The sequence below is a fragment of the Oreochromis niloticus genome, linkage group LG14 (genome assembly GCF_001858045.2).
Source record: "Oreochromis niloticus isolate F11D_XX linkage group LG14, O_niloticus_UMD_NMBU, whole genome shotgun sequence".
In the NCBI taxonomy this organism is placed as follows: Eukaryota; Metazoa; Chordata; class Actinopteri; order Cichliformes; family Cichlidae; genus Oreochromis; species Oreochromis niloticus.
The window spans coordinates 19117378-19142407 of NC_031979.2; the positions used below are offsets into that span (position 1 = coordinate 19117378).

The 25030-nt window shown below is 39.3% G+C and overlaps 4 protein-coding genes across 5 annotated transcripts in view; 3 read left to right on the plus strand and 1 right to left on the minus strand.

The window, feature by feature from the left end:
• Nucleotides 1-939: 939 nt before the first annotated feature.
• Nucleotides 940-3574, plus strand: rflnb (refilin B). Its single transcript, XM_003441571.5, has 3 exons — nt 940-1553; nt 1928-2022; nt 2147-3574. Exons 1-3 carry the CDS (start codon nt 1356-1358, stop codon nt 2463-2465), a joined length of 612 nt encoding a protein of 203 aa, XP_003441619.1. The 5' UTR covers nt 940-1355; the 3' UTR covers nt 2466-3574.
• Nucleotides 3575-5307: 1733 nt separating this feature from the next.
• dus4l (dihydrouridine synthase 4-like (S. cerevisiae)) lies at nt 5308-7783 on the plus strand. The gene is made up of 6 exons (XM_003441629.4): nt 5308-5668; nt 5788-5909; nt 6093-6210; nt 6423-6545; nt 7108-7334; nt 7432-7783. The coding sequence occupies exons 1-6, from the start codon at nt 5577-5579 to the stop codon at nt 7695-7697; spliced, it is 948 nt and encodes a 315-aa protein (XP_003441677.1). The 5' UTR covers nt 5308-5576; the 3' UTR covers nt 7698-7783.
• A 458-nt stretch (nt 7784-8241) lies between these two features.
• Nucleotides 8242-12733, plus strand: bcap29 (B cell receptor associated protein 29). Of its 2 annotated transcripts, XM_005474685.3 has the most exons (9): nt 8242-8374; nt 8899-9036; nt 9766-9866; nt 10087-10234; nt 10306-10441; nt 10849-10951; nt 11100-11200; nt 11569-11616; nt 12189-12733. In XM_005474685.3, the coding sequence occupies exons 2-8, from the start codon at nt 8945-8947 to the stop codon at nt 11602-11604; spliced, it is 717 nt and encodes a 238-aa protein (XP_005474742.1). In that variant the 5' UTR covers nt 8242-8374; nt 8899-8944; the 3' UTR covers nt 11605-11616; nt 12189-12733. The 2 variants fall into 2 exon arrangements, with proteins under 2 accessions (XP_005474742.1, XP_003441618.1); XM_003441570.4 differs by having other exon boundaries at nt 11569-12248.
• The window catches only part of LOC100695464 (solute carrier organic anion transporter family member 1C1), a 40900-nt gene continuing 28353 nt past the window's right edge, over nt 12484-25030 (minus strand). Inside the window, exons 10-15 of the mRNA XM_005474683.4 lie at nt 24048-24243; nt 22773-22938; nt 20164-20336; nt 16801-16865; nt 16486-16603; nt 12484-16066 (exon numbers count right to left, since the gene is read on the minus strand). Coding sequence (XP_005474740.1) covers nt 15829-16066; nt 16486-16603; nt 16801-16865; nt 20164-20336; nt 22773-22938; nt 24048-24243 — 956 coding nt within the window. The 3' untranslated portion in view covers nt 12484-15828. The remainder of the gene's footprint in view (nt 16067-16485; nt 16604-16800; nt 16866-20163; nt 20337-22772; nt 22939-24047; nt 24244-25030) is intronic.

A 25030-nucleotide genomic window follows, 5' to 3' on the forward strand; every position in this document is an offset into this window, starting at 1 on the left:
AACACTTGTGCAATTAAGGTCAAAGACAGCCTAAGTGTGCAGTCATATTCTGTAAAGGTTAATCCTCTGTTAAAAATCATTTTTACTGATAGAAGGTAAAGGTTTTCTTTTAGTGAATGTGTGTCCATAAAAGTGCACAAATACGTTTGTTTTTTGATCTCAAGGTCAAATATATTCCAAAATTGGCTTGCAGACACCAAAACCTTATCTGATGCATTTTGACATCAGTGTCTCCCACCTCCATAAGTCCTCATTGGCAAAATAGATGGCTGCATTTAGTGTGCACATTATTTTTACATCATGGGCCACATGCAGCCCTCTGTTATGCTACATCGGCCAGACCAGTAAAACTACATAAACTTGTAAAACTGGAGAAAAAGTTTTTTTTTTAATGTGGACTTAATTTAAAAAAAGAAAAAAGACATTTCCTGTAAGTTAACTGATTTTTTTATCCATTACTTTTATTACTTTGGTGTAGTATGAATGCCAGTGGGGCGGTGGTCTTTGTCATTAGGAAACGCTAGTCCTATGAAAATACAGTTTTAAAAAAATCAAAATCTATATGCACTCCTTCACATTTTGGAAAATTGGGTTTGGAAAAAGTCTTTGCCGGCCATTCCTGTACTCCACGCCTTATGTTTGATACCCTTGCATTAGTCCCTTCAGGTGCAAAAATGCCACTGCTTTGAATTGCCTGTATTCCACGGGCAACAGTGCAAAGCATAAGGTTTTTCATTATGCTTCATAACATGGGCGTACACTACTTTTTTCTCACTTGCGCATTTCGAACAATACCAGGAAAACGCATCAATCTGATTTCGCCAGGTTGCAATTTGAATGAGGATCTGGAAAAGTTCCCATGCCTGGCCCGGTCTCTTGTTGCCAATTATCTTCTGACCAATCAGCAGCCACTGAAGTGATTCGAAAGGCGTTTCCTTTCCTGTGTTCGTGGATCTGAAAGCCCCCTTTGAAGGGGGAAGAAGTTTGAAGAGGACCCGCGGGCAGCGGGACTAAGCTCAGTGTTTCTCAGAAACAGACTTGCTCATGACTCTATGGATGTCTTCACCGTGGAGGTGGCATAAAGTGCTCGGCGTTTTTGAGATGTTAAGATAGACATTTGAAAGCTCGAGTTTCTGGCTTTGGAGTTGTGGAGAGAAGGAAACTGATTTACCGCCTGGTTGATGACTTTTCCAGCGTGCAGCCGTGAATGCTGTCCGGGAAGAGTTTAGCAGCTACACCGCGGGACTCTGCGACAGAATAATTAAGAAGAAGAATACGGCGGACTGCACGCTGGAAGTAATCCTCTTTCGTAACCTGCCTCTTACTCGCTGGGATTTTGCAACTTTTACCTAGAAATGGTTGGCAGTTTGAACTTGCCAAATTTATGTGAAGGAGATCCTCTGGATATGAGTTGCAGGGCTGAGAGAGGACTTGATAGCCCGGACTCTGGCTTACCCCCGAGTCCGAGCCCCAGTGCCTGGCTGCTGCCTGTGTCCGCAGATAAAGCCGGTGGAGTGAGCTCTGTGTCCGAAGACGAAGGAAGGGGTTCCCTGGTACGTACCACCAGTGTGTCTCACTACATCCTGTGATCTAACCCATCAGTTTCCTGTCGGAGCAAAACAAATGGTCGTGAACTGCACCTGAAATCTGACTTCTTGCTCTTAAAAATGACTGTTTTACTTTTGAATGCATGTTGCATGCACAGGTATTGATTTGAGACATAAAATAGTGGTTATTGAAGTTACTAGGCAACAGCCCTCTTTTAAGTAAAGAAGTAGGCCACTTCAGCACTGAACATTTTTTTTTTTTTTTAAAGTTATTTGTTTATATGCGTAAAAAACCAAAACGTCTTGTTTAAACCGCCTGTGGCTCTGAACTGGGCCAAAGCTCCCATGTATCCACTGAGGGTCCGTTTCATGTTTTGCAGGTTCCAGCTTTACCTGCTGGATCTTTCCCACAGCTACACCCGCTGTCCTTTGGGGAAGGCATAGCACTTGATCCATTACCACCAAAGGAAATGAGGTGTGTTGACTTTGATGTGACAGCCCAAAAAGCATGTACAAGAGAAAAGTGGCACTGTTGGCTCGTGAGTTAGCTTTGCTGTATTTTGTTTGACTAAAATTGCTGCACTCTCTCTTATCCATAGATACACCTCCTCAGTGCACTATGACTCAGACCGCCACTTCATCCAGAATGTCAGCCTGGAGCCGTGGGGCCAAAGCCTCGAACACTGCAGGCAGACCGTTATGGCTGTGTCCAACAGCACCTGGCGCCACTACGTGACACAGCTGGAGTTCCATCCTCGCCATCGTCCCAAGCAGTTCAAGAGCACCACCATCATCTACCCCAAGAAAGCCAGCACCATCTATACCACAGAGCTGAGCTACAACTGTCACCGGCTGTCCAGGCGTTTCCTCTCCAGTGTAGAGCTGGATGCTGTGGCCAACAGAAAGTTACCTCAGTGAGAGTGGAATCACGGGGGGAGATGGCCAGGGACATGCTGTCATTCCCTCGGCCCCTAAATTGGTGCTCCCTTAAGGCTAGTTGCCACTGACCTGCTGTCTTGTCTTTTTTAACACTTGTGTAGCCTGCTATCATTTTAAGAAGTGTGTTTATATAACATGTTACAGAGAACAAAGGAGGTAAGACATGGTTTGAGTAGATTAAATATTCAGACCATGTCAGGACATGTTTATATTCCTGCCAATGAATGAAGCTCTCCACTAGCATGGGTATTACTTTTGAATGCTTCAGGTTGTAGTTGGTTGAAAGGTTTCCAGAGGTGTAATGATGCGTTGTTTGTATTAGCTGTAGAAATAATATGGACCAAAATGAGGACAATGCATATTTGCTCTCAGCAAATTGTGTTGCATTAAGCTGGTCAAGCGTGTGAGTGACTTCTTTAAAGTTATCTTTAAAGCAACAAGGCTGTAGCTAAAGAGAGGAGCACCTTTTAACACTGCTGAGGATGTTCAAGGAGCAGAAGAGCAGTTAACACTTTTTAAAATATATATGCTAAAAAATATCACTAACTTATCCACACTGTACAAAATGTCTGATCACATGTTTTGTTTTTTTTGTGCACAGCAAACAACTTAAGCTCTTTGCAAGCCTTGCCTCTAGCCACTGTTAAAGGCGGCACTTAACATTGTATGATGTAAATATTGATGGATTAAGGAAACTTCTCTATTCATAATCGTGTGTAAGCTTAAACTGAACAAGCAGGTAGTTTAGATGAATCACGAGTGTGGAGTTTACTGAAGTGGATACTATGTTGGTATACTTTACTAGCTTACTAGTCAAAGTAACAAGCTGCATTCCCCTGCTATAACTTTCCCTGTGACCTGTTTGAAGTTTGTATTTATCTTGTTGATATTTTAGATCTGACTTTTTTTATTATCAGATGGTTAAATGAGTCTCTACACAAGTGTGGTGTGCTGAGGAGTATTTTTGTAATTTCTTTTTTTCTTTTTAAAATCTTAATCGGTGTATTGGTTGACGCTTCTTCTTTCCCCCCCACATCAGTCACACATTCAGTGCCAATTTAAAATAAAGAGATTTGGTAAAAGAACAAGATGTGTATTTTATATGGAGTGAGAAGAAGGGAATGACTGACCTCTAATTTACATTTGTAAACGGTTTTGAGCTAGATCACAGTCACAGATCAAATGCTAGTTAGAGTATCTAACCTGTTGTCCAGACAATGCCTTGTTAAATCTGAAGATCTAACTAAAGTCATCAGGATATACTGATGTGTGTGTGGGTTTTTTGTTTGTTTTTTGTTTTGTTTATTTAAATCGGCAGCATCAGAATATATTTTGATGTGAGGTGAATTAACCCTTTTAAGTCAGACTTTTTTGTTTTTTGTAGAATTGTGTTACTGTAATGCCCTCTTGTGGCCACAGAGGCAAAGTACAATAATTTGGCTTTCATCAAAATTCTTCATGTTTAAAGTTTGTGCTCTGTTTATTAGCATTGTGAGCATTAGTTCGATATGTCTAAAGCAATCCTGCCCAAGGTGAGTTTCTTCAGAAATTACTTTCACCTTTGGCAAGTCTGCCCTGATTAGAGGTGAGTATGAATGTTGCAGAAACCTCCTGCACCACAATTTCACTTTTCATTATTCATAAACCATGTGACCCAGAGACAGACTGGCGACCAGTCCAGGATGTACTCGCCTCTCGCCCTCTGGTAGATGGGATTGACGACCCTGATGAGGATAAATGGAAGAGAATGGATCTGACCTAATCAGAAAAGGAACCATGAACTCCTGCTTAGAACTTCTTCCATATATTTTGCATCTAAGGAACCAGACTGTTGTATTTTTTTTAATTATTCTTGAGAATTAGTTCTTCAGGAATCTGGAAAAGAGGCAGTCCTAAAACACACACACACACACACAATCAAACTAGCAGATGAACCGTGAAATAGACAATATACATACATATATTGTGTATATATGCAATATATATACAACAAAGACCTGAGAGATGCATCAACCCTTACAGTTCATCCATCTGCTGTTTGAGTCAATTGAGAGAGGACGGTCAAGAAGGAACTGCATTTCCGTCACTTGTGTTTGGGATCTTGTCAGAACTGATGGAATTATGAACATGTAAAAGTACCATAATATATTCATCCACTGTGCAGTACCTTCTGGAAAGCATCTTAATGGCAACAGCCTTATTTTTCAGCATGTTAGTGATGCCAAACACCCTGCTGGTGCAATAAATGCATACCTACAATAGAACTGACTTTCAAGCTCATTAGTACGATACAAATTCTGCTTTTGCCTTATTATACTGTAATTCCACGTACGCAGACACATTTTTCAATAAATCTATTTGCACTTATTTTCAATTTTCCTAACATAATGAAAAAAAGGGTTTACTAAGCATTTGGGTGGTACTGTATTTTTAAAACATAAATATTTACAGACTGTTGTTGTTGTTGTTGTTGTTGCTATTTCTTTAGCGTAAACATCTTCATCTTTTCAAATTTCACCTATCAATCAGCAAGCTTCTATTCCAGCATTGCTCTTCAGTCTCGCGCTTTAGTCTTTTGAAGGCTGAAAAGCTAACTTCCCCCGCAGAACCTGAAGGCCGCATTGCGTGACGTAAAGGTGTGGTCGTGGCGTCGAACAACATTTTCTTTATTTTTCATGAATATTTATTTAAACAAAATACACATTACACTCTGAAATAGCTATAGCGTATGTTTGGAGGTTATAATACAATAACTAATAAATTTAAAAAAATTAAATACATAAACATACATCTTGTTGCATGACGTAACAGTTCAGAAGTCCCAAACACACGCCCGCATTTTTTCCTCCCCTGTACCACTGAGTGAACACATTTCCGTGAGTGTCGTTTTGAGGTCCATGTAGTCATACCTGCGTATCTCTGTTTAGCAGAATGGCGTTTTACACTGTGAGGTGGGGTCTTCTTTTAGCCTTGAAGTAATACCATAGATGTCGGACGACAGTATATTTGAACAGCGAAAGGCTTCACGTGCATATTGAGATAGTTAGCTTGTTACGCTACGTGGCTAACATTTGGCCGCTTACGTGAAGAATGAAGACCGCTAACGGCAACACAAGTGTCATGGACATGTTTGAAAAGGGAAAAGTCCTGAAAATTTGTGCCCCAATGGTTCGATACTCAAAGTAAGTGAAAGCTGTCATTTCTTTAACTGTAATTTACAATTTCATTGCTTATGGATGGCTACTGGTGAAACACGTGTACAGTTAATGATGCTCACTGTGCTAATGTTTATTTCCTTCAGGCTTGCTTTCAGGTCCTTGGTTAGGAAGTACAACTGCGATATCTGCTTCACTCCAATGATCGTTGCTGCTGACTTCTTGCGCTCAATCAAAGCCAGAGACAGTGAATTCACTACTAATGAACGTGAGTAACATTGTAATATGAGCTGTAATAAACTACTAGGTTGATTTCTTGCACCTCATACCTAGTTTCTTCAAACAGAGAGATTTTCCCTGCGACATAATGTAAAATTGACTAATGCCAGTATTGTCTGTATTGCTATTGTTGACATGATGATGGTTTACAACTCTTTGTTTACCTGCTCAGGTGACCGACCGCTGATAGTGCAGTTTGCTGCCCATGATGCTCAGAGTCTGGCTGATGCAGCCTGTGCAGTGGCACCTTTCTCAGATGGAGTTGACCTCAACTGCGGCTGCCCCCAGAGGTGCAACTACTGATAGTTTAAACTAATGCTGTCACTTTTCATTATTTAAACAATGTGATTGTACAGAGTAGCTTTTTCTTTGTTGATTCTTAATATTTACATTTTATACCAGATAGTAACTAAGAGTTACTGGGACCAGTAGTTAGGTACAAATCTAGTAAACCCAGTGTACTCAGAACTCTTCAGTATCTTTGTTTTTGTGTTGTTTTCAGATGGGCTATGTCAGCTGGGTATGGTGCATGCCTCATTAACAAGCCTGAACTTGTTAAAGACATGGTAAGACACGTCAGAAATCAAGTGGACAATCCAAACTACACAGCATCAATTAAAATAAGGTAAAAAAAAAAACACACACACTAAGCTTTGTTTCTTTTTGAAGAATTATGACCCCTTTATAATATATAACTTTATAACTGTACATGTCAGTGATGTTTGTGACCGACACTGTGTAGGCACAGTAGGGAGTAAATGGAAGAGCGGCTAGAGAGGTGGAGGTATACACTGGACAGAAGAGAAATTAAAGTGAATAGAAGCGAGGCAGAATACATGTTTGTGAATGAGAAGGAGACAGGTGGAATGGTGAACATTCAAGCTGTAGAGGGAGTGAAGGTAGATGAGTTTAAATACCTGGTGTGGAAGGATGTTGAATATGAAGCTGCCAGTTAGGGGGAAAAGAGGAAGAGCACAGAGCAGATCCATGAATGAGGTGAAGGAGGATATGCAGAGGGTTGGTGTGACAGAAGAGGACGCTAGGAACTGAGTGAGATGGAGAAAGATGGTCTGCCCTGGTAACCTTAAAGGGAGCAACCAAAGGAAGATTATTTAAAACAATACCAGTTATGATTATGATCATACTTATTATTGGTATAATAATACCGTTACTGTTATCTTTCACAGAATTCACAAGGACCTAAAGCAGACAGTGGATCTATGTCAAAAGGCTGAATCAGCCGGTGTGTCATGGATAACAGTCCATGGTCGTACAACAGAAGAACGCCACCAACCAGTACATTACGATGCTATAAAGACAATTAAAGACAGTGTTTCTGTCCCTGTCATTGCCAACGGCGACATAAAGTATCTCCGGGATGTGGAGTCGACTCACGAGCTCACAGGTGTTGATGGTATGTTTGTTTTCAGCAGCATTGTAACAAATACACTTCTAACTGTGGCAGTTTTCTTTCTATTTGGCTCATTTTTTTTTCTTATCTTTTTTATTAGGTGTCATGGCTGCACGTGGGTTACTTGCTAACCCTGCCATGTTTGCTGGCTATGAGGACACTCCTTTGCAGTGTATATGGGACTGGGTGGACATAGCTGTTGAACAGGGCACTCCGTTCACATGCTTCCACCATCATCTTATCTACATGCTGGAGAGGGTTAGCTCGCAGCCAGAGAGAAAAGTGTTCAATTCTCTGTCCAGTACTTCAGCTGTAATAGATTACCTCCAGAATACATATGGATCAGTACATGATCTCAGGACATGACCACATTGAAAATTAACAGTGTGACTTTAGTTTTTATTGTTATTGTTTTTATGCTAAATAAATTTTTTTAATCTATTGCTGTGCAATTTCTGTCTCTATTGCTTTCTTTTTTTCTCAAGTGTGCAATAGTAGGTTATTAAACAGATTATAGAGTAATCATGGTGACTGATGAAGAGTACTTCTCAGTACATGCGAAGTTTGTTTTTGTTTGTTATGTTTATGTAAAGCATTGCTGAGATGCAATATTTCTATTGGCTTCAGGGGTTAAAAGAAAAAGATATTTCAGTGTTCTGAGAGTGGATAATCAATATGAAGTGTAAGAAATTTATTTCGTTATTTCCTTGTCATGAAGGAAAAAACGGCTTCAAGTAATTAATTATTTGCCTTCAACGTAAATGTCAAAATTTTCCCTATCACGAAAATCTTCAATGTCATGAAGTGAAAGCGGTGTTCAAACAGCACTACAGTTTAAAAATTAATAGCAATAACTGTGTGGAAAATAATTGTACGTAAGACGGATCGCATTTATATTGTTAGATAACAAAAAAAATGTAATAGCATCACAGCTTTTATTTTGAAAAACTGCAACGGAAGCTATTTTTTTCAGAAGAGGTGGAAGGAGGACGCGCTGGAGCAGGAAGACAAACTTTGCCCTGTTTGATTTCAGAAGCTAACTAGTAAGTAACTCAGTCGCTGTTTTTACGCTATTTTGGAAGTTTCATATATGTCTACTTGGAATCTAGCATAATGTATTATAGCAGGTCTTATAATAGTCTTAAATAGTTTAATAATTGTATGTTTCTAAATCACCTGCGTTAGTTGCATGTTAGCGTTAGCTAATGTGTTCATGCAAGCTTGACACTGAACGCTGGTTAAAGATGGAAAGAGTGAAATCTTTTATAGCAGCTATATCTTTGCCGCAGTTAAACATATAAACGGGCACTCTATTTGCACGTATTTGTTGCGGTGGTGCTGTAACACCAGGTTACAGTAACAGCGGTTTGACAGTTCACTCCAAGCCTCTGCGAGCTTCCGTGAAGGTGAATAGACTGGGTGAGGAGATTATTGCAGTCTTTTTCAACGGTAGTGTTATTATTACTGAGAAATGGCCACGTACGATAGCTTGCCTTCTCTGTCGCTGATAGTTTGTTCGGGGAAGCTGGTGAGACCAATTTCTTTCCCTTTTCTTCTTTTCTGTTAGGTTTCCGGTCTTTTGGTCGGTTTATCTTCAGAAGCCATCAGCAAAGATGACGCTGCAGTGGACTGCTGTGGCTCTCTTTCTCTATGTGGAAATTGGCGTCATTGTCATCCTCTGTTTACCCTTTATCTCTGCCAGGAGGTAAGTATATCTACCAGTCTGTTCTCAGGTTGAATATGGTTTTGAAGTCAGGTCTCTGTTGACAAAGGAGACCCTTTCTTCTTCTTTTGGTAGCTCAGTTTCGGGGTACCCACAGTGGATCCATCTCATCCTATCTCTTCTGTCAAACCAACCCTCTGCATGTCCTTCTTCACTACATTCATGGATCTCTTCTGTGGTCTTCCTCTTTTCCTTCTCCTGTTGAGTAGCTCAACATCTTTTGTCCAGTATGTCCACTATCCCTGTGCACATGTCCAAACCATCTCAACCTTGCCTCTCTAACTCTCTCTCTAAACTGCTCAACCTAAGATGTCCCTCTGTATGCATTTCCAATCTTGTCTGTTCTGATAACTCTCAAATTAAAATCTGCCAACATCTTTAAGTCACACATCATAGCGGGTCTCTCTAAACATTTCCTTTCACTTTTGCTGCCGTCCTCCTGTCACAAATTACCCCTGAAACTCATCTCCACCCACTCCACCCTGCCTGAACTCATTTCTTCACCTGTTTTGTGCACTTTGTGGTACTTTGGATTGCTTAAAAAGGTACTAACTGTTTAAACACTAAATAATGAATAATGACGACATTGTGCGTGTGTCAGGTTTGTCTCACCACTGGTAGCAAAGCGTGATGTTTGTTTCTGCGACAAATATACTGTCAGCTGTAGTGATGTTGTGCACCATAGTGTTGTGACTTAACATGTTTGTGCAGATGGCAGAGCATTTTCCATCTGAGGATCTGGAGTTGGATGTCGAGATTCTGGAACAAAGTGTTTCTCACTATGATCATAATACTCATTGTTCTCTTCCTCGGTAAGCATCCAATCATCCCTGTCTGTATTTTTAATGCTACTTTTGGACTAATGGGGGAGCTTTTGGGGATGCTGTCATAGAATTTATGGGGGATTTCTTTTTGTCTGATTTAAAAAAAAAAAAAAAAAAAAAAAAAATCTTGTGAAGATCATACAAGTTAAAACGCAAATCTCTGTATGGTAACTCATCTGTCTGTCTTATTGTTTTGTGTTTTTTAAAGATGCTGTCCGTGAAGTGAGAAAGTATTCATCTAAAGAGCACGGCGCCGATGCCAAGCTGCAGCCAAATATGTTCGACCACTTGCACATGAAGCTTTTTAGAGCCCAGAGGAACCTGTACATCTCTGGTTTTGCTGTCTTCCTGTGGCTGTGAGTCTGTGCTCTAATACAACACCTGGACTTTGAACCTGGCTTTCCTCTAACCTTTGTGTTTTTTGCAGCGTTATGAAGCGACTGATCACTCTGATTAATCAGCTGGCGTCAGTGTCTGGGACTACGGCTGCTCTTCAAGCACAGGCTGAGAATGCTAACCAGACTGCTGAGAAATACATGAAGGACAATGAACTGTTGAAACAGGTAATGGCACAAAGATCTGTTATTTGTAGTCAATATCCCACTTTGAACTGCATGTGGGAAAACTCATATTGGTCAGGGAATAAGTTGCACAGTTATTGAATGATAAAAACAGAATTTAAAAGTCCAGATTTTAATATCACATATTAGCTTGTTGCTTACATAATCTAAAGCTGTATTAACAGAGTACCCAGTTGATTGTAATCATATAAAGATGAATTGAAATGAAAGCTACCCAACTCAACTTTAACCTTTAATCCACATCCAGAGCATATTTTATGTTTATAGCCTGCTCGATGGTTTGACTGTTCAGTTTGTACGCCTGGAATATGCAAAGTGTTTTCCACTGGAGTTACTGGGATAACTATATTTGACTGAAGATTTGAATATATGTATTTTTATGTTATCAGACTCTGATGGAAGGGCGGGGTGATAAGGCTACTGCTGAGGGCATGGACCTGCTAAGGAAGGAAGTGGAGAAACTCAAAGAAGAAGTGAAGACTTCTGGAGAAGGTTAATATCTGTTTATATTTCAGTCCTCTACACCTTCCCTGGAAAGTGAATGTAACGAATGTAGCTTTTATAACTTGTCACTTTCTGTAGACAAAGGCATGGGGGGTGGGGATTCCTTGTTCTCATGTGTCATTGTTTTCCTCTCCAGGTCTGAAGAAGTCCCAGTCAGAGGCAGATGTAATGAAGAAACAGATGGAGGGCCTTGCCAGGGAGTATGACAGGCTGTTGAAAGAACACCAGGAGCTCCAGGTAATGTTGAGCTCTGAACACAGCAGGGTGATGATTTGCTGGGTCGTTCACTAGCTAGATGTAACAATTCAAAGTGACATTCAAGCCAATTAACATCAGGCAGGCAGCTTCGGATCAGCAGTGTGGTTCCTCCATATTTCCTGATCAAAGAAGCCGTCAATTTATCGTTTAAGCTTAGGCCTCCAGTATGTTTTGTTGAAACATTTAAAGCACAAATCACTCGTGAAAGACTGCAAATTCTGTTCACTTTCAGGTTGTCATCCATTTCTTTAACAGCTAACAGACACTTTGAACCTTTATGGATTTGTGGAGCCTTGCATAATACAGTGTGATATTTTAACTGATGTTATCATTTTCTCTCCTTTCAGAATCTGCGAGACAGTGGAAATAAAAAGGAAGATTAGTTAACACAAAAGGTGAACGTAAAAGGTTGAAGTGTTTACTTAGCTCAGTCACAGACAATTGCAACACATGCTTTACCATCTGTAACACCGTGTGTCATAGTATTTAATCACAAATTAGGGAGCGACTCATCTGAGGAGCACGCTTTCGGCTGGTAGCAGCAATGGTTTCAAAAGACTTAAACCTTTATTAGAGCACGAGACTGGCTTAAATGGAATCAGTAATATCTGTTTCTGCCTGGTGCAGCCTGACTAAGAGGATTTTCTTTTTCAAGGGTGCGCTATCGGGCAGATTAATTGTGCAAAGCAATTGGAGTTCAGCTAGTAAGTGACTCAGGACTGATCACAGAGCACTTAATATATCAAACAAAATGAGTGTTTTCTGTCTCATCTGTTTTTGCCACTTTGCACAAGATATGGGGAAAGTTGAGGCAATCTATAAATGTGGTAAATGGTTACAAAAGTATTTTTATGCTAAAGGTTTTCTCTTCTTGTTGTGCAGCCACTTGCAGCTTAACTTCAGTATGCAAATACAGACTGCATGTACAGTTGCACTGAGATAAATGAGCTTCTCTTTTGTTTTGCAGTATTTCAACCGATGTGTCAGATGTTTTTACCTGTACAGCTGTAATGGATGGCAATGGTTAGAGGTTTTAACCAGTATCTGTTTGTTTTTTGTTTTTGTGTCTGTGTTTAGTTTTTCTCCTTTAATTTGAAGTTGTAAAAAGATCTGCCACATAAAGTAAAACATCTTCTTTGTTTTTAAGTCTTAGTTAGCTTTTTGCCTGGATTCACATGCTAAATTTTGTGTTAAGGTGCACAGTTTGCTGGGATTCATATTTTGTGTCATAAAACAAGATTGTCTTTGTTTTTTATTGTTATTTTTTGTATATTTTTTTGTAATTATCCAAACAAAACAAATCCATGTCACTGTGAAACAGGGCCTGAGATTGTCATCACCACATGTAAATGTTTGCTTTTTATTAGTGATTTACCATTGTTCATTTTCCCAGTAATATAAATACATGTTCATGTTGTGCTCTGCTGTTTGAACATAAAAATCAGATTTAAGTGCCTTTCCGGTGGACGCAGAAAGCAGAATTTTCTTTAATAAAGGTTATTTTTTTCCTGCGCTTTGTTTTGACTTCTTAACACAAACTCTGTTAATAATTTATCTGAATTTCAGGAGCAGGACCACACTTCCCTTCTGGTCCATGTGCCTCCTGCACTACAACCATTTTTTTTTTTCTCTTATTTTCCCAGCTAATGAAATAAATCACAAAAAAACATAATGTGATTGGGTATTAAAATTCTTTATTTTAATATTTCATTTAATATATTCCTTGAAATTTTGCAAAAATAATCCAAGAAAGTTATTTACATTCTGATTTCTTTAATGCAAGCAAATGCCTTACATTATTGAGATAATGACTTTCTTTCTCTACACCTTTCTGAGTTTGTCAGCCTGAAACTGAACCTGAAGATGACACAGTCACCTCATGCTGCAGCTTGCCCAAATGGTACGTGTGTTGTGGGTCCATGGCTCCTTTGAAAAACATAAATCCATGACCTTGAAATAAAACTGGTAACTGCAAAATTAAATTGAATGCCTTTTTTGAGTCACACTGAACATTCTGTTACTGGAGGAATATCACTTCACCCTGATATCTAATAATAAAAAAAATGGGACTGACTAAATCTGATTTGGCACTTGAGTGGAAAGTTACAGGAAACCTTAAAATATTCCTAACAGCAGTGCAAAGAGATCCTCCTTCAATCCACACGCTGCTTTTAAAGGACAGTTTAAAATGTTAAAACCCAATTTTGCCAAACTTCATCTATCCACAAATCAAGCAAATGCTTTCAGTTAACGTCCTCTAAGCTACCAAACCAGAAGCCATATTTAGATTACAGGTTCTCATCAGTGATGAGATGCTGATAGCCCACAGCAGGACAGCAATACAAAAGCTACATGGTAAATAGTGTTCATTTTCAATAGAGTTTATGCTACTATAAATATTATAAACTATGAAACCAGCATATTACTTAAAACACACAGCTCCCATTTAAAGTGACAAATACCACAACATGTGATGTTGAGGCAAGTTTTTGTCACCTGTAATAACAGGTCAGATGATGCTTTTTATCATGAAAAGCCATAAATATACAATCATGTAGGGACATATATGTATAAATATATATGTATATTTATTTATTTTATTTGGGGGGGTTCTGCATTATCAATGCTTCTAAATACAGTCAGTGGTTTAGCATGTACCCTAAGCTTTATCATTTGCTGAAAGTAGAGAACTACAGACTCGAAAAATAATCTCACATCAAACACCGTCTCTACGGGCTTGAACTGAAACTGTCTGATCCACTTACTGCTGTTGCAACCGTCCGAAGAAAATAAATTAACACTCCGGGAAAGTGTGACTGTGTTAAAAAGTCTGTCAAATCCTTTATTTAACACATCTTGAATTTTGAGCTGGGCTAATTTACTCTTTCTGCTGATGTACATATAAAGGGCATCTGGTATGTACAAATGGGTGGTCGAAGGAAACTGTTTGCTGAATTTTAGAGGTTGTTGCGATGAGTCTCATTAATCAGTACGCCACTTTCAACGATATCAATACTTTGGGCATGAATCTGAATGCATTCCAAAGATCACGACTTCATGAGTCATTGCAAAACATCACATCAGAGCAGCCAGTGTACCCTCAAATAATTTCATCAGATCCCTGAACAGAGCTGTAGTTTAAGCAGTAAGATATCTGATAATTCGCTTTCAATGAAAGGAAATGCTAAAAAAAAATGTCCAGGATTTCAGTGAAAGACTGGGATAAAAAGAGTTCTTTAAAAAAAAAAAAGTTGCATAAAATAAAAAAAATGCTACATACTCGATTCATACAACTGAGAAATCACTGTCAGATTTCACAAAAATGGGGTTAATGTTTAAGAGAAGAAAGGGGAGATAAAATTGTGACATTGGCATAAAGACACATAAAGAATACAAAAGGTAGAAACACCAACCAGTGAAACGCATGACGATGGAAACAGAACTTTTACATATCAGCAACAAATACACTTCCTGTGATAAAACTTCACACACAGTGTTTTCTTCTTCTTCTTCTTCTTTTTTTTTACAGTACGTACTTTATCAGTGTTGCAACAATACAATCTCTGCCTTTTCCAAGGCACAACAACGGTTATTTAATACCAGAGCCTGGGGAGCCCAATTGAGATGCTTAAGATGCAAATTTGGTCTGATACCAATTATTAACAGCTTTCGTGAGTTGTGTGTGTGAAACTAAAACATTTGCACCACTCAGAGGTGAGTGTCATGGCTCTAGAGTTTGAAAAAAGCAGAGCTGTTTGCTGAAGCAGATTTCACTAAAATACAATTCCCATTTCTAGTGATTATGAATACCAACGGACCCAAAGTTCACATCCAGAAAGCACAAAAACAACAAACTGCTATACACTCACAACTTTGGGCTTTAAGTAAAAGGCAAAAATGAATCGTTTTTTCCTAAACGAGTAAAGATCCGATGATCTGAAATTTAAAAGTAAAATGAAATTGTTTTTTAAAGATCTCTGATACACACATTAAGAGGTAACTGTTGAGAGAATGAGGCACATACCGAAACGTCATATCAGTATCCTCCATGTGTTACTGAAATGTATGAGCAATTCTACAACTCATTTAATGGAGAAAAAAAAATCTCATGTCTTTAAAGGCCAGATTTTTCTTTTTAGGACATATCAGTTTGCTGTTGTGCCTCTGGTTTATAAGGCCACTTTACCTCTTCGGTTCTGTAACACTGCTGTCAGCTGGAATAACTTTGAAAGAAGAATCTTAAAGAGGCAGCTTTTGAAATGCTGGTGTTCAAAATAGTACTGTTTTGCAGTAGTCTGTACAAGTCACATTTCCTAATTGATATTTTTTTTTCAACTCAAAATTATCGTATGTTTTGTATTTTTTTCTTAAAAGGAAAAACAGCATGTACATTCAAGAAATATTTCAGTCATATCAAATTTCTGTCAGATTTACAAAGCCTTTACACATCCAGCAGTACAAATATAGAATTTCTGCTTTACATGAGATGACTGGACAACAAGTGATTCCCTGCAAATCTTGTTTTCATGTGAGCGAGCGTGCATGTGTGCAGCGGCGCTCTGGACATACTGTGGGTATATATGCGGCCGTCAGCTCTGCTGGCTCTGTCAAAGCCGTGTCTGTCTATCTGTGTTGTTCTCTGATGGGTGGTGTGGCTGGTCGGAATTAGAAATAACCAACTCTTCCTTCCTGAGCACCTCCAGTTCAGTTCCACCGTTCCTCAGAGCTCCGTGGATGGCGCTTCGTTCCTCCTCCTTCAGCTGTCGACTGAGCAGGATGAAGCCCGGGATGCAAATAATAAAGGAGATAGTCCGTAGGCTCAGAGTCAGGCCCAGGTATGCTATTCTGCAAGAAAAAGATTGATTTGATGAAAATTAGCCAAATTTGGCAAGACATCAGACAAGAGTTGGTGATTAATTAATGCTGCAATAGATTCCCTATGTTGAGATGTACCAGAAAATTGAGCTAGGGTAATTAGGTAATATTTATTAATGTTTAATAATAATAATTTGGAAGCTATAAACAGGATTTATATTGTCTCACGTATAGCTTCCAGGGGGTCACAGAAAAACTAGAAAAAAAGACGTAGCGTAGGCAAGAGGTTACTGCCAATTCAGTTCAAATTCAATTAAAGTATTTTCAGTTAAGCATCAGCAAATAAAAGAGATTAGGTCTGGTCTACAGGCTGCATTGTGAATTGACTGTTTGGACTAATTAAAAAAAGGGATTCACAAAAGACTGAATAGTACATGTGTAAGTACAACCTGTAGGCGGTGGTGTTGTAGATTCGACAGGCTCCTATGCCTCCACACCTTTTCTGACCCCATTTTAGACATGTGGTGTCAATGATTGCTCCAAAGTAAATGGGTGCTGGGATCCCTGCTGTAAGACAAAGGAAACAAAGTTTTTTTACAGTCACGTCTCCTAGAAATGAAACAACAGGTAACAGCTAACACTATTTTTTAAAAATCAGAATAAACATTTTATGACTAAAGTTGGACAAACAAAGCAAAGGTTTTCAGGAAGAGTTAAACCAAGATCAAATCCCAGAACATTCCCGACTACCGAACAAGTCTTACCAAGGGTCCGTGTTGCTAATGCGTGGAAACCCAGGGCCAAAGATTTCAGCTGTGGTTTGATGCACCTGCATAAAATAAATAAATAAAATAAAATAAAAAAATAGAACATGGTTACTATCAGTTAAATCAGTTTCTATTGTTACTAGACAAAGAAAGCCTATTAGGTAACATTAGAGGTAATGCCACTGTTACTCAAGCCAGTGTAAATGTAAATACAAAATGTAAACCATAGCTGTTTTACTTAAACAACAAAATGTATGACATTTGATAAAACTGTTAAGAGGACCCTTAACCATTCTTATGGAAACTAAACCGGCTTTCTGATCTCTGAAAATGAACAGAGGAATAATAAGATGGCTATGCAGGCACAGCGCAAAGTCACTACATTCCTGCCAGGCCACTGGAATCCAACAGGATCAGCTGACATGGCTTTACGAGGTCCTACGTTTGTGTGTTAAGTGTGTGCTCATGTGCTCGCATATAGGAGGGTGTAATTCCCTTAGCATAAATCTCTCTACTTGAAAAATACACCCGAGTTGGATTTATAGGGAGACCAAGCAGAAAATAAATGATTAGCACATGCATGTATGGAATATCTCACAGCATGTCACTGTAAAGTCCACAGTTAACCACCAGAGGCCGCTGTGTGGCAGAAAATTTGAAACCTGGTTGATGACGCATGATTTTGGGTTTGTATACCACCTATACCTCTGGTAAAATCCTGAAGATGTGCGAGATGTTTCTGTACAACATTGATGCTGTTTTTGTGTACACAAATCAGACTGGTTGTGTGTCAGTGTATTGGATCCAGTAGTGGAAATGCTTCTATGATAAGACTTAGAAGATTACTTGTATCATCAAGCGGGCTCTGCGAGTGAACGCCCCTACAGCTATCCCACAGGCGTATGCACAACTTTCAGGAAAGACTGAATAAAGAACAGCTTGAAATGCACTTTTTGCTTCAGCTGGCAGGATTAACTATATAACAGGTACAAGGGAGCCGCTATAAAGGGTAGTCTCGTGATATTACATTTATTTTACTACTACATGTCTACTTGACACTCAAGAGTTATTTTCAGAAATCAAATAAATCAGTTTAAATAAATGATTAGCCACCGTCAGAGTCTGGTCAGCTAGTCAAAATGTTCGCCTGTCACTTTCTGGGCTCACAAAGTTTAAAGCAGTAAGCATTTCGTATACTACAACCCTCAGCACTGTTTTTAGCCAGTCATTGTTCACTTTAGGTAACTTAGTATTCAGCTGCAGCTGCAACACTCATCGTTGGGGTTTGTAAAGTATCTCCATACCTGCTGCTGAGCTAAATGAATTCTTCATTGTTATTGAATTTAACCTTGAGTAATGTGATTGTGGAAACTGATGCCTACTGACACTGGTAATTACCAGTGCGCTAAGGAGCATATCATAGGTGTCAATAACAGGCATGAAATGTGTGCTTCCACTCATTGAGATCAGACATGTCAACAAGGTAGCAGTATCTGTTTTAGACTTTGCAGTGTCACTGAAATCATTTGTGACTAGCAGAGCAAAGATTTGCCCTCACCATCATTCTCAACTAACCACTGGAACAAATGTTGGTTTTTTTAACATTCATTTGACAAAGACACTTTTTTATAAGCTTGGCAGACAAACAAATCCGCAAACAAGTATGCAGCCGCTGCTAATGACAGGAAGTTTACACAAGGGTTTATGAAAACAGGCTCCAAAGTTTGCAGTAGTGAAACAAGCAGGTATAAAATTGTGTAAAAGTCAATGGTAACTACAACAAATGACACTGAACATTTAGGACTGACTCAGCTACTAACTTGAAATGAAGTCTGATGTCACCTTTGTTCACTAGTACAGTTCTTGTTCTAAAGAGTCCAAATGATATGATATGCCCTTCATATGCAAAGCATGCATATGCAACAGGTACAGCATTGGGTCTTTTCAGATGGACTGTGTGGGCATCTCTGTGTGTCTTATTTCATCCAGCCCCATCTATAGTCTAACTCAGGGATGCCAAACATAAGGCAAGACGGCCTGGCAAAGACTCTAAACCAGTCCATTGGATAGCTTGTGCATGATGACATAGATTTTGGACTTTTTCTATCAGTCCAAAAACTCCCACATGGATGTTCAAATTCAGCAAAGTCAGCAAAACCTGACTCTCAACATCAGCAAAACCAGAGAAATGATAGTGGACTACCGGAAACGACCAGTCAGGGAACACCAGCCCATCCACATCAACGGTGTCAAGGTCGAAAGGGTCAGCAGCTTCAAATTCCTTGGAGTCAACATCACCGAGGTCTTCTCCTGGACCCTTCACACAGACACTGCTATCAGGAAAGCTCGCCAGCGGCTTTACTTCCTGAGGAGGCTGAGGAAGTTTGGCATGAACGCCAACATCACCTCAAATTTCTACAGGTGTGCAATCGAGAGCTTGCTGACGAGCTGCATTACAGTTTGGTACGGAAGCTGCTCTGCCAGCAGCCGTAAATCACTACAGAGGGTGGTGAAGGCAGCAGAGCACATCACTGGCATGAGGCTTCCTGCCATTCAGGACATTTATCTCCAGCGATGCCTCCGTAAAGCACACAGCATCATCAAGGACCACAGCCACCCAGCACATCAGCTCTTCTCCTTGTTACCATCTGGCAGATGTTACAGGAGTCTGTCTGCTCGGACTACAAGACTTAAAAACAGTTTTTACCACCAAGCCATACGACACCTCAACCACAACACTTAAACACACACAACACAGTCCACAGGACGCACTCAGAAGCTACCCTGCAGCTTCACAAGTACTCTGTTTAATCTGCACTGGTCACTCCACTTTATTATTATTGATATTTATATTTAAAAGTGCAATACTGTAATTTTCTGCTGCTCATTCCTGTGCAATATCCCACAGCTCGATTAATTCGTATAACAAAATTTTACTAAATCTGAATTGGTTCAAGATGTTAGTATTTCCATGTTTCTGTGTGCTGCAACGGAAAAATGTTCAATTTTTTGTTCAAGTTTTTTTTGGTCTTTGCTTTTTCGACCTCTGTTTGTCTGCACGTCAGGCGGGGCACAGCAACAAGCCACACTTTCGAGCAAAAAATTCTGGCAAGGAAATGCTGGCTGTCATTTGAGTGAAACTCCCACCTGTCCACTGTTATCCTAAACCCAGGTGTGTGGTGCGGGCATTTCAAGGTAAGGAACATACTAAACAGTACAAGAAATGCTTGTTGCACCACCTTAAATAGACCGTTCTAAAAGTTTGAAATTGAGGCTTGATATAAATGCTAATATGATTACAGGGATAATGTCGTTATTTCAAGATTCTTTCTCATTATATGTCTTAAATTTCAATCTGACCTGATAAGAAGCATGTATCCTGGTGTCCCTCCAAGAGAGATGATAAAGGAAGTGATGACAGAGAGAGCCAGGAAGTACGGGAACATCCTGTCACAGTCGTCCTTTTGAGGGCAGTGACCTGTACTGGCCGTAAAGTTACCAGCCACACCGACACAGGAACAGTTAGAGAAGACCTGGAGAGACACGCATAGTCCACACATATGACCACATATAGCTACACACAGACAACTACAGACAAATTAATGGAAAAACCAGTGTGTGTGTGTCAGAGCATTGTTGCCCAACACCTTACTGAGATAGAGGGAGTTCAGAGAGGGTTTTCCTTTATTTTGTCACTAGCCTGTATACATAAATTTGCAAACTAAATTTATTTAGTAGTATAATAATATAATGGTAGTTTTTAATGTCTTTTTTATAGGAAAGGTGCAGAAAGATTTTGCAAAACATGAGGTGCAAAAACAATGTCGCTGTATAAAAATACAATAAATAGTGAGATTTACCATTCAGACATACTGGCACAGGTCATGTTTAATGGAAACAGTCCTACACGACATGTTATTTCTCAGCTACAGCCCCTGGGCCAATGACAGTGCGACGTGCATAAAAGTGGACACTGTTCAAGTCAATATTCAGTTATTGATTTGGGATGCTGCACAACTCTGTCCATGGTTTTTAGATGCTGACATTTGGCTTCCTTATGCTGACATCCACTAGAACTGATTTTAACATTTTATTGCTTGTTTTTCAGTCACTAAATGGACCTTAGCACCCTCTTACCTTTCTGGACTTTGAAATATTCCTATTTTAACTATCCCTAACAGATTTTTAAAGTCAGCTGATTTGACTAAAGCACAGAGGAGACCGGGCCTTTGCTGTAGTCAAACCTAAACTTTGGAGCAGTTAGCCTCTTCAAATTAGAACCTCTGCAACCCTTGAGATATTTAAAACTCACTTAAAGACACATCTTTACTCCCTAGTGCTTAAATTTGACTGAGTTTTGATGTGTTTCTTTTCTTTTTGTTTCTTGCTTTTCTTGTTATTTCTGTATTTTCCTGCTGTTTTATTCTATTTAGTTGTAAAGCCCTTTGGCCAATCTCTGTTGTTTTAAAATGTGCTAATAAATAAATTAACTTGACTTGAATAACTTATCACAACATTTTCACACCATAAGACAGTTTTAAGCAGTTTAGTAAATCTATAAAGACGATCATATACGAATCTTCATAGTTTACTTTTACATGGCATTCATATCTTTATGGGCAAATAATACCCAGTAAGCAACCAAATTAATTTAAAACTTTGTGTACAGCGATTTAGAGAATAAGGGGGGAAAAAAGAGTATCTGAGCTTGTCGTCCACTGTACAAACTGTCTGATTGATGCTGCCTCCACTGTGTAAGGAACTCCCTGGCCTTAACTAAGTGGACTATTTCCTGCTGTGTGCCACATGTTAGAAAAAGGAACAGTGGAAAATATCCAAATCTAATTCCCATGAAACTCCAAGGTTCATGTGTGAAAACAGCTTGAAAGCACTGGCTGTGTGGGCTTCCTTTAAAGGCCCTCAGTCACATGCTTGCTCCCTAAAACAGCACTTAGTCATCAAAACTGTGAAAACCCAGGTTTTGGTGCTTCTATTACCTTTAAAAAAAAGTTCAAACGATGCAACAGTGCTGTGTGTGGCATTCTTGTATCTGCACTAATGAATAAATAAAAATTAAAGCAGACTTATCATAATTAATGTGCTTTTAAAAGGACGGAAGATCATATTAAACACTGCCAAAGGTCTGCGCATGTGCAAGTCATCACTATGAGCCAAAAGCTGAAAGCATGACGTCAAAGAGAGGGGATTTCCTTAATATGGTCAGAGTGGCCTTAAGGGGAGAGGAGCTAAAATTGCCTGTTTCAGACAGAAGCATGCACTTTTGAATGTGAATCATGTAAAGTTAATTTAATAAAATGAAAGAATTACCATAAAAAGTCCCCTTTTAAAAACCAGCCCTGAGCCGTAAAGACCAACATAGCCTGGTTCCAGATCACTGATCTGCTGCCCAAGTTTGAGATTTTACCAGCAATTCAATTTGATGCAATGAAATTAGTGTCTTATTCTTATTTTTATCTATCAAGTTTTCAGGAATAGAAGATTCTACAACCGATTTTGTTATTTTCTCAAATTAAAGCATGTATCTTTCTCTTTAAACCAGCTGCAGCAGCACGTGATGGGCACCGTAGACAGTGGGCAAGTTTTACGACGGTTTCTCATGAAAACTGTATACATTCTCACGATGGAGAACAAATGAATGCACAGTCATGAATGAGTAACAGAACATCTCTTCTCAGTAACATTTAGTTTCAAAAAAAGAGAATTATGCCTTGAAGTTCACGCCAAACGACTTTGATGGCAAAACAGTGTGTAATCCAAATGAAACTTCCTAGAAAACCCACTTCCTAGAAAAATGCGTGTTTTTCTGAGCCAGCCAAGGTTGCGCAGTTGGGATGTAAGACTACTCCAAGTTTTAAAACAGTTGAGACACTAACAAAGTTTTTTGCCTCATAATTTCCAACCGATTCTGGTTGTACAGTATTTACATTCTGAGCCGCTTGTAAACTTACTGTGTTTTTTCCTGAGCCAGCAGAGGTGGTGCAGCCAGCCAGACACGGAGAAACATATGTGACGCCGTTCTCTCCGCAGACTGGGTCCCAGTCGCTCGATGAACAAACGCACTTTGAGTTGCAGTCTGTGAAGAGCAGGTGCTTATCATACGATATCCTATCGATGCTGGAAGATAGATAATAAGAAAGAAGTACAACTGAGAAACAAATACACTTATTTAAAAATTTTGTATATATTCTATATGAATTTTGAGTTTCTTGGGGTACGTTAGACATACGTTATCAAGGTGATATGGCAAATTTGTTAGCAAAGTGCAGCATATTCAGTCACCCTTCCTGGCCTACAGACAAATGTAGGTCAGTCTTTTTTGGTGGATTTTTTTGGTCCATCATCTCCTGAGAGGAATATCCTGCTGTTTATTTCCTAAATCGTCATCACCTAGTTTGCACATTAAAACTGAGACTATATCTTGAGCTCAAACAGACTGTAAGTAAGCTGCAGATTTAGATGACAGAGTTCTCTCTAGATTCATCACTACAAGCAACCCCCTTTTTCTACGGTGACAATGTAATCTGTAATAACATGAAATATTACCGCTTTAAATAAACACAGTCAAACTTGCATGTTTCCAGTCATCAGTGTCTTCAAAAATGACTGGCGCCAGAGCAATCCTCATTCATTTATGAAAGTAAATAAGCGAGTTGCTGAGCATTAGGAAATTCCATATTTTATTTACCACATGCAGTGTTTGGTTTTTAAATTGCTTTTTTGAGCTTCTGCACATTCGCTGTATGTGCTAATTAGCACGCGGCACCCCTCTGGCTACTTTTAACTTTCCATCTCAGCAGTGTCACTTCAGTTGTGTCTGAATACTGACGTGCATTATTAGGCAAACCCAGAGGATGATTTTGTGTTGGTTTCAGCTTGTAATCACCTACTGGTTGCCTAATATGCTTAACAAAAGGGTTCCTCGTGCTCCTTTATATGCAGCTCCATGGAAATGTTGCCAGTTCTGCTTAAATATGAGTCGACATCCTCATGCTTAAATGGACTTTTATCATACATTTTCTTTTTTTGAGAAATCCCTTTTGCACATCAACTCTGATGCATGATATGAAACATTTAAATAATGCGTTGCTTTCAGCCACCATAGCGAGGAATCACTGAAATATTAGATGACTAACTCTGCTGCGTTTAATAGTTTGGAGGAAAAATACATTTTCCAGACAAGTAGCCATTAGCCTCGACACATCATATATTCGCCTCTGACTCACTTGTCATATGAAAGTGTCACCCCGGCCACCTTGGCATTCTCACAACTCATTGCGAAGAAGAACAATGACAGGATGTAACCAATAAGTGATGTGCCAAAGGCGAACTTGGCTGCTCCCATGATGTTCAGCTTCAGCCTCTTCATCAGCAGACCTCCAGAAAACATCCCCAGTGCCACAGCTGGGATATTTATCACACCTGAGATTAAAGGAAACAGCAAAGCACATGATTAATTAGATGCTGTTTAAAGGGCTAGATAAGGATTCGAACCACGAACGACGGTAAATTTAAATTTTTCATCAAAGCTTCACTATTGTTTTTCAGACACCTGCTTATCCTACCTTGCAAGTAAACTACTGAGGCAGCTCCGGAGGTAAAATAACCCTACACTAGTTCCAAGTTACCATGATCAAAAAAGAGCCCTGCTTTTTATCTTTTTATAGCTTCATTTAACATCAATGTGGAGACATGGTCTTTTATCTATATCCATGTCATTAGCTCTGGTCACTAATATTACATTCTCTTTCATATGCAGCCAGTCTGGTCAGCGCAGGCATCTCCCTTGATGAGACCACATGAACCTAGATATTTTCATTTTACGCTATGAACTTCATTAGATATTTTATTTCATGTGCAAAGTAGTTCTCATATTCACAAAGCTCCAGTCTCTGCAGCTGTGGCTGTTAGTGGATTGAATTAGAATATAGCTAACCCAGCTCTCCTTTCTCTAACAAGATCCACTCTCTGAAGTTCTCTTTCTGCTTCATCCAACAAATGTAAAAGAGAAGAAGGAGGAGGGTAATGCTGAATGGACAGAAAGCCCATAAATCTGTAATTATTACCATGTTAAACACATGATTCCTGCATTACAACGCCGTTTCCATACTTGACGCTAGAATTCATTTGATCAAACAAGGGACGTCCAAGTCCATACAATATGAAACAAGCTGGAAAGCCTTCCCTGGTTGTCTGTGATCATTTTCAA

Excerpts from the sequence above, each read along its gene's own strand:
- rflnb (XM_003441571.5), top strand. The coding sequence starts at position 1,356 with ATGGTTGGCAGTTTGAACTTGCCAAATTTATGTGAAGGAGATCCTCTG. Across the intron at positions 1,554-1,927 it reads ACGAAGGAAGGGGTTCCCTG|GTTCCAGCTTTACCTGCTGG; the intron begins GTACGTACCACC and ends CATGTTTTGCAG. Across the intron at positions 2,023-2,146 it reads TTACCACCAAAGGAAATGAG|ATACACCTCCTCAGTGCACT; the intron begins GTGTGTTGACTT and ends TCTTATCCATAG.
- dus4l (XM_003441629.4), top strand. The coding sequence starts at position 5,577 with ATGAAGACCGCTAACGGCAACACAAGTGTCATGGACATGTTTGAAAAG. Across the intron at positions 5,910-6,092 it reads TGAATTCACTACTAATGAAC|GTGACCGACCGCTGATAGTG; the intron begins GTGAGTAACATT and ends TTACCTGCTCAG. Across the intron at positions 7,335-7,431 it reads CGAGCTCACAGGTGTTGATG|GTGTCATGGCTGCACGTGGG; the intron begins GTATGTTTGTTT and ends CTTTTTTATTAG.
- bcap29 (XM_005474685.3), top strand. The coding sequence starts at position 8,945 with ATGACGCTGCAGTGGACTGCTGTGGCTCTCTTTCTCTATGTGGAAATT. Across the intron at positions 9,867-10,086 it reads ACTCATTGTTCTCTTCCTCG|ATGCTGTCCGTGAAGTGAGA; the intron begins GTAAGCATCCAA and ends TGTTTTTTAAAG. Across the intron at positions 10,235-10,305 it reads TTTGCTGTCTTCCTGTGGCT|CGTTATGAAGCGACTGATCA; the intron begins GTGAGTCTGTGC and ends TGTTTTTTGCAG.